Source organism: Eschrichtius robustus, chromosome 19 (genome assembly GCF_028021215.1).
Source record: "Eschrichtius robustus isolate mEscRob2 chromosome 19, mEscRob2.pri, whole genome shotgun sequence".
In the NCBI taxonomy this organism is placed as follows: Eukaryota; Metazoa; Chordata; class Mammalia; order Artiodactyla; family Eschrichtiidae; genus Eschrichtius; species Eschrichtius robustus.
The window spans coordinates 55,316,023-55,328,840 of NC_090842.1; the positions used below are offsets into that span (position 1 = coordinate 55,316,023).

At 39.3% G+C, this 12,818-nt stretch overlaps 1 protein-coding gene across 2 annotated transcripts in view; it reads right to left on the minus strand.

The window, feature by feature from the left end:
• Positions 1–10,425, minus strand: part of LOC137753340 (zinc finger protein 345) — a 186,903-nt gene extending 176,478 nt beyond the window's left edge. The window contains exons 1-6 of one of the 2 annotated variants that reach the window (XM_068528463.1): positions 10,280–10,425; positions 9,773–9,843; positions 8,012–8,172; positions 5,980–6,067; positions 2,823–2,949; positions 1,723–1,821 (exon numbers count right to left, since the gene is read on the minus strand). In XM_068528463.1, coding sequence (XP_068384564.1) covers positions 1,723–1,821; positions 2,823–2,949; positions 5,980–5,988 — 235 coding nt within the window. In that variant the 5' untranslated portion in view covers positions 5,989–6,067; positions 8,012–8,172; positions 9,773–9,843; positions 10,280–10,425. Of the gene's footprint in view, positions 1–1,722; positions 1,822–2,822; positions 2,968–5,979; positions 6,068–8,011; positions 8,173–9,772; positions 9,844–10,279 lie in introns of those variants that run through there. The other variant, XM_068528464.1, reaches the window with a different exon arrangement.
• Between the last annotated feature and the right edge of the window lie 2,393 nt (positions 10,426–12,818).

Here is a 12,818-nt window from a genome sequence, read left to right on the forward strand (position 1 = left end):
GCCCAGTACTGGCCTATGCAGACCCTAATCCACTCTCCTCACATTTTCTGAAGCAAATCCCATAATCTAATGTTTTTTGTAATCACTTCAGGATGTATCTCTAAAAGGATTAAAAAAAATAATCATAATACCATTATCCAAACCTGAAAAAATGAACAGTAATTCTTTAAGAACATCAAAAATCAGTGTTCACACTTCTAATTATCTCATACATAAAATTTTAAACAATTTAAAAATAATAATAACTGATCCAAAGTCCATAATGCACAATGGTTGACATGTCTTCTACATGTCTAAAACCTACAGACTGTCCTACTATCTTTTAAAAATATTTATTTATTTATTTATTTATGGCTGCGTTGGGTCTTCGTTGCTGCACGCAGGCTTTCTCTAGTTGCAGCAAGCAGGTGCTACTCTTCGTTGTGGTGCACGGGCTTCTCATTTCGGTGGCTTCTCTTGCCGCGGAGCATGGGCTGTAAACGTGCAGGCTCAGTAATTGTGGCAAACGGGCTTAGTTGCTCCGCGGCATGTGGGATCTTCCCGGACCAGGGATTGAACCCGTGTCCCCCGCATTGGCAGGCAGATTCTTAACAACTGCACTGCCAGGGAAGTCCCTGTCCTACTATCTTTTGATTTCCCTTACAATTTATTTGTTGAAGAACTGTTTTTGACCCTATAGCATTTCTCATATTCTGAATTTTGCTGACTATATTCCCAAGGTGTAAAAGAACATGCTCCTCTATCGTCCTCCAGTAAATTGGTGGTTGGCTTTAGAAGCTCCATTAGACTTAGGCACACTTCATAGGTCATACTGTATCCTTTCATTCACCCCTTCATTCATTGTCTCTATTTCTGTGATGCTATCAGCACTGATGTTCAGTGCCTAGATCCAATAGCTCACTATGGGTTCCAAAATGACAATATTCTATCATTCTTCATTTATTCACTGAATACTTTTATTAAGAAAAACATCCCTCCATCTATTACCTATTGGTACAGTTCTTATAAGGAAGACAGGATAAATGCTTCTTTTTTCCTTTAAATTTATGCTTTCCAAATAAGTTAGTTCTCTAGTAGTTTCCAGTGGTGAACAATCTGCTGTTAGTATCATTAAGAATTTATGGAATTAAGCACGCGGCATTTTATGTGGTTGCAATACATTGCAGTTATGTATACAGATGCTCAAATGATTCCATCTTTGACAAGTTGAAGAGCCTCTGCCAACTGGTTCCTCTTCCCTGACCACCCTATCTAAAATTACCCCATTAACCCATCATAATTCTCCATATTCTTATCCTACTCCCTTTTCTTTATAATACTTAATCACTTCATGATATTTAGTAATCCATTTGTTTATTGTATGATTACCCTACTACAACGTAAACTCCATGAAAAGAAGGCAATGAAGAAATACATGCATAAAAGCCAAATACAAAAGATGAGCTAGAAAGAAATTAGATGCAAAATACAGGTAAAATGGTGGTCATTGGTGAAGAAAGGTTTCCCCCATTGAAATGAGAAAGAAACATGACAGTGAAGAAAGAAGAGGTAAATGGAAGTAAAGATGAAATTTCTTTGGTGATTCAGGCTGAAATCTAAGTTTTCTTCCCAGGTTTCAGGTCTCTCCTTCATAATCAACATCTAAGTGGTGTGTTTCCTTCTCAACCAGCAGGAATATGCCATGCCACAATAGCTTACCTTTCCTTATTAGCACTTACTCACCTAGGCTCCATCTTCTTTTCTCATCCTTCACAACCATCCAGGGTTCTTTCCCTTGCTCTAACAGAGTAATTACATCTGGTTTAGAAATGGAACATCCTCCTTGAAAAAACATAATACAGAAAGGATATACTTGACTAAGCCTTCAGAACAACGAAGAGTAAATGAACAGAAAAACATTGATATTAGAGTTACTTCAGAATCACAAGAACAGAGATATAGGAATAGTGCTTTATTTTAATTGCCAATTCATACAGCCTCTGTCTCTTGAGGAAGTAATCATTGAGAGCACTGGTTTCAGATCCTGCCTCTGTCACCTGAACAACTTACAGCCTCAGTTTTCTCAGTTGGAAAAATAATATATACCCATACGTAAATAATATATAATAATATATAAAATAATACATAAAAATATATAAAATAATAATGTATACCCATTATTATAATAATGTATAGGATTGTGTGAGGTTTGACTTAATAAACAAAGTGCTTGGATGAGTGCCTAGTACATAGTAAGCATTATACATGTTTATTAGGTACTATTTTTGCTTTTCTTTAAATACTTTGCTAAGAGGAAAATAGTTTCTTGCCAGTATATTCATCCAATGTTAAATGCAAAGTTCATATATTTTAAACTTTTAATCATAAATCAATTAAAAGATAATGTTTGTTGTGATAAATTGAGTGTGTCCACTTGAGTTTTAACAAACTACTAATTTAACCCAGTATCATATACATTGTATAAGCTTTTTCAATAGGTATGTTGAGCCAGACACCTCTGTCTTCCTACTCACATTGCAGGTAAGTTAACAGATAATAGACCATCTACAGCAGTATGAAACCAGATTTCTTTGAAAATGGTTTTGCTCTGAGTGTCTAAGAATTTATATCAAACTGTCATTCAAGAGAAGCAATTATGGAAAAGGCAAAGGAAAATGTAAACGTCACTGATTTATGGGGAAGCTAAAGGTGCTATTTAATAGTTTAACAGCTGAAGGTGCCTATTCCCAAACTACAAAGCAGATGTTTGGCTAGTTTTTAGAAGGATAGCCCTGAAATTCAGTCATGTGAATTTCTACATTACTCGACACAGATAAACTTACCCAGTGACACCAGGTTGCTATAGTTCTCTAATATCACATCTCTGTACAAATTCCTCTGATTTGAGTTCAGACATTCCCACTCTTCCTGAGAAAAGTCTACAGTTACATCTCTGAACATCACCAAATCCTGAAATGACAAACCCATGTTTTATTTGTAAAATTATTTATTTCTGTATAGGGCCACATGCCACATATTATCACTATTTGTATATCCTTCCCCTTTCCCTACTTTTTTAAAACAATTCTTTCAAAAAGTAATTAACTCATAGATTGTACAAAAACAGGCCATGAGTTGAATCTGGCTCACAAGCTGCAGTTTGCCTACTACTGCTACAGATGAAGCTTCCTATATAACTGTAGGATACCTAATTTTACTTATTTCCAGATACATTCAGGTAATTAATCAGAGTTTCACTAAATTGTAGCAATATTTTCTTAGATCAGTCTCCAACAGCAAAAGAAATAAAAGCAAAAACAAACAAATGGGACCTAATCAAACTTAAAAGCTTTTGCACAGTAAAGGAAACCATCAATCTTCTGCTGATGGGCACAAAAGGAAACAAAATAAAAAGACAGCCTACCAAATGGGAGAAAATATTTGAAAACGAAGTGATCAACAAGGGGTTGATATACAAAAAATACAAACAGCTCATACAACTCAGTACCAAAAAAACAAACAACCCAATCAAAAATGAGCCGAAGACCTAAATAGACGTTTCTCCAAAGAAGACATCCAGATGGCCAATAGGCACATGAAAAGATGCTCAACATCACCAATTATTAGAGAAATGCAAATCAAAACCACAATGAGGTATCGCCTCACACCAGTCAGAATGATTATCATCCAAAAGTCTACAAATAATAAATGCTAGAGAGAGTGTGGAGAAAAGGGAACCCTCCTACACTGTTGGTGGGAATGTAAATTGGTGCAGCCTCTATGGAGAACAGAATGGAGGTTCCTTAAAAAACTAAAAATAGAGCTACCATATGATCCAGCAATCCCACTCCTGGGTATATATCTGGAGAAAACAAAAACTCGAAAATACAAAAATTTTAAAAGATACATGAACCCCATTGTTCATAGCAACACTATTTACAATAGACAAAACATGGAAACAACTCAAGTGCCGATCAACAGAAGACTGGCTTAAGATGTACAACTGAATGCTAGCCATAAAAAAGACTGAAATTTTGTCATTTGCAGCAACATGGATGAACCTACATAATATCATACTAAGTGAAGTAAGTCAGACAGAGAAAGACAAATACTATATGATATCACTAATATGTGTAATCTAAAAAAATAATACAAATGAATTACATATAAAACAGAAACAAACTTATGGTTACCAAAGGGGAGGGAGAGGGAGGGAGGGACAAATTAGGAGTACTAACAGGTACAAACTACTATATATACATAAAATAGATAAGCAACAGGATTTACTGTATAGCACAGGGAATTATATTCATTATCTTGTAATAACCTATAATAGAATATAACCTGAAAAAAAAAAATTGAATCACTTTGTTGTACACCTGAAACTAACACAATATTGTAAATAAAAAAGAAAAGAATTTCACAATTAATTGAAATAGTGTCCATAAAAATACTGCTAGCAACGGGCCTAAAAAAAATAAATGTGATTTGCTCTAGACACTTCCCTGGCAGTCCAGTGGTTAAGACTCCACACTCCCACTGCAGGGGGCACGGGTTCGAAACCTGGTTGGGGAGGTAAGATCCCACATGCTGCAAGGTGCGGCCAAAAACAGAAATGTGATTTACTCTAACCTCTTTCCCTTTAAGGGTTAGAAAAAAATAATCGATGGAATTATTCCCCCCAGATGAACCATAAAATCTCTATTTTTAAAAAGTAGAGTTTGCACAAAATTAAAGAATTTCTTCCAGACCCAATTTCATCACTATATGTATCATTAGCACTTTCCCTTATTATAACAAATCTTTTATTGAATATTTTAAACTTATTATAAAATACTCCATTTAATAGATATGTTGGACTTAATAATGATTCTATTTAGATTATTTCTATACTCTTAAACATATTAAATTATATTTACAATTTAGGTTACACAAAATTTCTAAAGCTACAATGTCCAATATGCTACCTTAGACACGTGGTTACTGAGCACTTGAACTGTAGCTAGTACAAATTTAGATGTGCTGTGACTATAAAATATACACCAGATATTGAAGACTTTAGAGAAAAAAAAAGAATGTAAAATATCTCAATAATTTTTATATTGATTACATTTTGAAATGATAATATTTTGCTATATTGGGTTAAATAAAGCATTAAAATTAACTGCACATTTCTTTTTAAAATGTGACGCTAGAGACTTCCCTGGTGGCACACTGGTTAAGAATCCGCCTGCCAATGCAGGGGACACCGGTTGCAGCCGTGGTCCGGGAAGATCCCACATGCCGCAGAGCAACTAAGCCCATGTGCCACAACTACTGAGCCTGCGCTCTAGAACCCTCGAGCCACAACTACTGAGCCCATGTGCAGCAACTACTGAAGCCCACGCGCCTAGAGCCCGTGCTCCGCAACAAGAGAAACCACCTCAATGAGAAGCCTACGCACCACAATGAAGAGTAGCCCCCGCTCGCCAAAAACCTAGAGGAAGGCCCGCACGCAGCAACAAAGACCCAAGGCAGCAAAATAAAATAAAATAATTTAAAAAAAAATTTTTAATAATAAATAAATAAAACGTGACACAAAAGATTACATATGTGCCTTGCATATTGTTCTCTACTTATTATGAGACTGACATGACGCTTACTGTGCTAATAAGGCACTAATTTTGTATTTTTAATATTGGACAGTGCTGCTCTAAAGTGTTCTCCAGTCCTGAGAGTCTCCTATCAGTTGTCTCCCTCTAGGGACTTCATTTCTGCTTTATCTCTGCTCTAGACAAAGACTGAACACACAGGAGACCTTCAGTAATTTGGTCAATTCACACAGAGAGGGGCACACAGGAGGGGCCAGGCTGTCTGGCTCCATCCTTCACTAGAGTGGGAGCAACTATGGAAAAGCTGTTGGATGGGGCTCTGTTAGGAAGTTTTGGGATAACTAATGAAAATGTTTACATAACCTGAAAAAAATTACAGCATTTCAAATAGAGAGAAATATCAACTTACATGAGCCATGATTTCAGATTTGCAAGAAACTGGTTAGTTTTTCTCAAGGGTCATTTGCTGGAGAAGCAGAGTCCACAGAAGCTAAGAGCTGGGGGAAGAATATGAAGCCATAAGAACAAAATTGCCTCACAGCTCCCAAATTTTAAAAACTCACACCACTTTCCCATTCCTACATGCAACACCCCTCTACCCGCCCCTCCCAACACACAAACAAGTGATGAAAGGTAAGAGGTAATTTAGACAAATACATGCCCTCCCCAAAATGACAGGAAAATAGTATTGTGTGTGATTCTATTTTTGGCAAGAAAACTACATACATATGCATACATGTATTATGCGTGTGCATGAAAGTCTATGGATGGACTTGGAATAAAATTTTATCATGTTACCTCTACTGGATGGTATCCCAGGTGATCTTTATTTTGTTCTCCTCTGGAGTTTCTTAATTTTTTAATCAAAAAATTTTAAATTTGTATCGCTTGTACCTGGACATAAATTTAAAACAGCCCTACAAGGAATATCACAAAAAGCCCCAACAGTTCCATCCCTGCTACTCTTTCCCCCATCTTCCAAATCTAGAGGCAACAATTTTCACCTCTTTTAGCTTTTTCTTTTGTTACTTAAACACCATATATTCAAATAACATGCTAATATTGCTACTTCCGAATTTTCAGTTTTAACCAATATCTACTGACTTCCTACTATGGAAAGCATAGTTCCCGCTGTCTTTTATCCGCCCATCTCCCACTGCACGTATGCGTAGCTCCATCTCCCTATCCTTCCAATATGGTTTTGTTCTATTACAGGGTAAATGGATATTCAGTTTCCATTATTATGACTATGTAAATACCATTTCCAACTGAGCTATACAGTATAATTAGATTATTTCGCTTTCCTTTCCCAAGTCTTCTTCTCTGAGGTTAAAATAATTTTGTTTTTTGTAAGATTATCATTAATTCATTTCTCAAACTCTCACTCAAATGAAGGATCAGGAGGATGAAGCTTCTGGCATTAAAATAGCAGAACTGTCCATTTCATATTCTAAGACTCTTTCAGAAATTCAGCCAAATACTTCAGAGTTATCACCTGTACCCCAACTTGGCAAAAGTCAATGCCAAATTCCTAAATGTTCCTACCTCTGAAATCCCACGTGACCTTGAAGTGAAAAACTGATTAAGTAATAGGACCTAAGAAAGGCTGTTTAAGGAATTGCTTAGGCCGTTTTGAACATCACTTCCCAACAACTGATTTCTTAAATAATTTATAAAACATCCACAAAATAGAATAATAAAGTAATCATTAAATGCTAAGTTTTAGAAAACTGTTAAGGAATGGAAAATATCCAAGAAACACATAAAAGAAATCAGTTTAAAAAAATATATAAAATATGATTAGATTTTTTAACCTATTAAAGTGAAACAGATATCAATAGATGGAGAAAATCTCAGTATTTCAATTCTGAGATTTTAAAATTAATTTTAAATTTTAATTAAGTCTCTCAATTTAATTGCCATCTCTATCTTAAGAGTTATAAATACTTATAAGGTTTCTCAAATCAAAAGGGGATCACTGGGATTTCACCTTTCTCCATAGATCCATGAAGGTATTACAAAATCAATGAGAGTACTGAATTCCTCTCTTAAATGAAGAACTAGAGGTCTTGGTTTCTTTCAAATTTTCAATTAATGTTATGCTATTCAGAAATAAAACCATATACAAAACCACAATGCTTGTAGAAATATTTTTGGGAAAATATGCTCTAAATATTAATAGTGATTATTTCTAGATGTTGGGACTATAGATAATTTTAATTTTCTTCTCTTTTAGGTTTCTTAGTTACTAAATATTTCACAAGCCTGCATTAAGTACATTATCAGAAATTTTTTTTAAAAAAAGCTATTCCCATTAAAAATAATTTTTTAATGATTTGGGAAGGTGGGTACCTTATAGTCATTAAAAAAAAACTGATTAAATAGGCCTGCACAAGTGGTAACAACAGGGAAATCAATGTCACTGAAAAAATAATTCTTACCAGTTCTTCAATGTTGTATTTCATTAACACCCAGAGATCCTTCTGTGAAGGATCACAAAGCTGGTTCGTGACATTTCCAAAGATTAAGAGACAGTATGCACAGCAGACAGAGAAAAATGCTTATTTCACAGCAGCTCCTCAATCATTTGAGTTAACCCCTCCTGCGTGCCAACGAATAACCAATTATTAAATCCTTGCAAAAGATCTTGTTAATCCTTACCTTAGCGTTCAGGACACATATGTAACTTAACAATTTCTTAAAAATTTTTTATTCAGAACAATAAGTACTTCCCAATATTACATTATATGGTTTTTTCTTATGACTTTATAAACTTAATCTTTATTATCGCATAACATTCCATCACATGTATGGACTGTGAGTTACTTAACCATATTGCTAGATATTAATTTTTTAAGATTATCTCAAAAGTCATTCCTAGTTATCCCAGACTTTGATTCTAGACCAGTGAGAATCAATCTTATACAACTCTGATAATATGAAATGATAGACTTCCTCTCCCAAATTACCCATTGACAAATATATACAATATTTCTGTATATATCTTAGATTTTTCTTGCCCTGAAAACTCATAAACAGAGTCCAAAGACTTCATATTAAGAATCCCTGTTCTGGTCCACTTGAGCGGGATTCATTTTCCTGCTTGCAAGTATTCATCCTAATTAACTTCACGTTTCCATTATTCTTGGGAATACAGAAAGTTGATAGGGAAAGACAGAATCATCACTAACAGCAACAAGCTAATATTAATTAAGCACTCTTCTAATGTGCCAGGTAATCTTCTAAGAGCTTTAGCAGATATTAATTCAGGTAATCTTCAAAACAACCCTGTGAGGTATATAATAATTCTGATTTTACATATTAAGAAACTGCAACACAGAAAAACTGCCCAAACTCACTCAGATTTAAGTGGTTGTCAGGATTAAAACCCTCTAGGTTCAAAATTTTCAACCACTGCACACACCTCTCTTCCTCTATCCAAAGACATACCCAAAACAAACTACAAACTTTCAGTTATAAGATAAATAAGTTCTGAAGACCTAATGCACAGCATGGTTACTATAGATAATAATAATAATGTATTATATACTAGACATTTGTCAAGAGATTACATCTTAAGTATTCTTGTCACACACACACAAAAAAGGTAACTATGAGAGGTAATGGATATGTTAATTAGTCGGTGTGGTTAGCATTCCATTCCACAATGTGTACATATATCAAAACATCATGTTGTACACCTTAAATATATACAATTTTTCATTTGTCAAAAATAAATAAACTCATGCTACCAAACCTCTAACTACATCAGGCTGGTACCAAAAATTTCCACTCATGGATTCCCTTGGGGGAAAAAAAAAAATCCCCACTCCTACTCCGTAATAATTACAGATGTCTAAAGCCCTAAACTACTCCTTAACAAATCACAGTCAAAAAGAAAACATAAACGTTAACTTCCAATAGGGCTATTTCCATCATTAGAATCCTTGGAAAAGCTGTGCTCACAGAGCAACTGAATTTATAGCACATGGTTAACTAACCACAGAACTGAATTAAGTGGGCACTAGAATGTGGAATCTATAAATTAGGTCCCTGCCCTTAAAGAGGTAGGGAAATCCTCAGGCCCAAATCAATAAGTAGATCATTCTTAAGCAGGACATTCCAAGGGAAGGAAATTAAAAAATCCCGTGTCCTGAAAACCAAATGCATTTCACGGAAACAAAGAAGCAGCACAAACTCACAAAGAACCTGGCTTTTAGAGCTGCAGCAGCGATTCGGTTCACTTCACAGGCCTCCTCTGGAGACTGACGGGCTGCGGAAGCAAACAGGGTTCATTACACCGCAGGCGTTTCTTGTCTCGGTAAACAAACGTCCACGCCCCCTTGACCCTCGCTACCCACCACCTGCATACACAATGGAAACAGGGAGACAGAAGAAGGTCCTTGGTCACCCGTGTCCGGGTTCGCGGCTCTGTCCGCTGTAGTTCCGGCACCACAACCGCCCACGCCCAGGGCGGCCCACCGCGTCTTTGCAGGGCACTTTCACCCAGAGGCTCCACCTCCCACTTCCCTCCCAGACCTTTCCTCTACGCCCGGGCCTGGGTAGGTGAGGCGAGGAAAGTGAAGCGCAGGACCTCCGGGTGGCGCATTACAGAATAGGCCGGGGAGGCGCCCGATTACCGCCGCCAGAGCTTAACCCCGCGGCGCCCGGTCTCAGAACTACAAGCCCTCACTCCGGAGGAAACGCACAGTGGCCTGAGGCCCTCGATCTGGTCCGCAGAACCTGGCCTGTCCCGCGCTCGTTTCCTTCAGAAGAGAAGCGGCCGCCTCCGAGCCTACCTCACCGCCCTCAGGCCTCGCCTGCCTCGGAGGACAGCCCAGCGCTCAAGTCTGCGGCGCCGGAACTCCGGGGAGTTCCTCCTCAGTCCCGGGTGCGCAGGCGCGCAGGGGGAGGGGGCAAGTCCCCAGGCTCCTCACTTAGAGCTTGGAGAGACAGATGGGGCCAGATCCCCGTGGGGCGGGGGTCGCAGAGAAGCAGGGTTTCCTAATAGGCCGGCTCCCCGCCTGTAAAGGTGACCTTGTGAGTGACCCATGCTATCGACCTGACCTGTTCCCCTATTGGAACTGTAGTCCGAAATCAGAGCAACTGTATATTCCGCCTTTTCTCACTTGGTTCTTGGCTCTGCAACGGGCGCAGGCCCGGAGCTCCGCCCCCACCCACGAGAGTCCTGTGCTCAGGCTCCTGGGAGGTGCTGTTTCTGTCCCGCGTGCGCAAGCGCGCGGGTGGACCCGTTCGAACCTGGGGTTCTCCATGAGGCTGAGGATGCCCTTGCGGCGATGCACGTTGAGGGCTGGAGGGTGGGATGAGTAAGGGGGGCCGGTATGAAGAGGTTGGGGCCAGGATTCCAAGTTGGTCTAGGGTGTCCAGATCTTTAGGCTTTTAAGAGTGATTGTGATATCCCAATCCCCCAAGCATGGTCCCTGTGATATTTGCCAAGGGACTGGCGTTGGCGTGGTGCCCCGTGCGCTGAGTGTGTGATCATGGATGGGGTGGTGTTTTCATGCATGGAGTTGTTTACTGAGTGTGTGCCACTCATTGGATGCTGGACTGAAATGGTGCCACAGAGAAATGAAACTAAGCAGGACCCTTTGGGGCCCTTCTGGCTGCAAAACCCTTTCAGTTTCAGCCTCCTACAACTTTCCAGAGTACCAAAGGGCAGATTGAAACAGTTGCTAATCAGAAAAGTGAGGCAATGCAGAAACAAAGGAAAAGCAATCAAGAAATGACAGGGCAGGGACTTCCCTGGTGGCGCAGTGGTTAAAAATCCGCTTGCTAATGCAGGGCACACAGGTTTGAGCCCTGGTCTGGGAAGATCCCACATGCTGCAGAGCAGCTAAGCCCGTGTGCCACAACTACTGAAGCCGGCATGCCTAGAGCCCGTGCTCCACAATAAGAGAAGCCGCCGCAATGAGAAACCCGCACACCACAACAAAGAGTAGCCCCCGCTCTCTGCAACTAGAGAAAGCTGCATGCAGCAACTAAGACCCAATGCGATGAAAACTAAATAAATTAAATTATAAAATTAAAAAAACAATGACAGTGCAGCAGTAAAACAGAGCGCTAGTCCTTCCTAGAGGAATATACATAATAATATATCTTTGAGTTCTTCTGCAGGAACTAAGACCCCCCCCCCCCACCCAGTTGGAGGATGGCAACTTCAGGCTGAGCACAAATGTCCTGGAACACTGTCCTGTTCTCTCACCACCAACCGATCAGAAGAAAGTCACAGACCATGCAGCCCTCACCCCAAATTTTGCCTATAAAAAATTCTCCCAGAAAACCATTAGGGAGTTTGGGGTTTCTGAGCACGAGCCACCTGTTCTACTTGCTTGTCCCTGCAATAAACCTTTCTCTGTTCCAACGTTTCAGTTTGGCCTCACTGTGCTTTGGGCGCACAAACTTGTGTTGGACGACAGAAGGTTGCATGCTATTATGCTGGACTGTGACGCCAGGTTTAGGGGTGTCTGGTGGTGTCGAGGAGGAGGAAATTTTCCTCCAAGCTTCCAAGTTCTGTCTGGTCTTGTTACCTGAAAACTGGGTTCGCCTCTTGGTGGGTGTCGAGCCAAAAGACACAACCAAGCCAAAGATCGGGAGAAGGAAGGAATTATTACTTGCAGCATGTAAGGAGAACACTGGGATCTTTCCCAAAGTAGTGTCTCCCTAAACAGCAAAATTGGGGAAGTTTTAAGTTAAGGGTACATGCATATTCATGAAGGGGCTTGAGCAGAGGAGAATTCAACATAAAATTGGGGCAAAGGTCAACGGAGTCCAAGCTTTAGTTGACTGGTCAACATCATCATTCTGTCCTCCACCTCAGGTGGTGGGGCCTTAATTCCTGCAGAACTCAAAGATATGTTATTATGTATATCTGAGGCAGGAGATAGATGGGCTTCAGGCTAGGCATTTACAACTGACCTCCTGTTTACATTTCTTGGGGCAGAAAAAGATGACTTCAGGCTAGACACTTACAACTAGCTTCCTGTTTGCATTTCCTGAGACAGGAGATAGGTGGGCTCCAGGTTAGATATTTACACCCAGCCTCCTGTTTGTACTTCGAAATAGAAACAACAACAGAAACAGGGTAAATAGCCAGGCTTTGTCTTCTGAGGACACTTGGAAGATAACAGTCATGGCAGGAACAGAGAGGGGCTAAACCCTGTTTGAGTAAAGGATCAAGAGGTCATAGATTTCCAATCCTTGGGGCAACAGAGACATTGCACATGCACA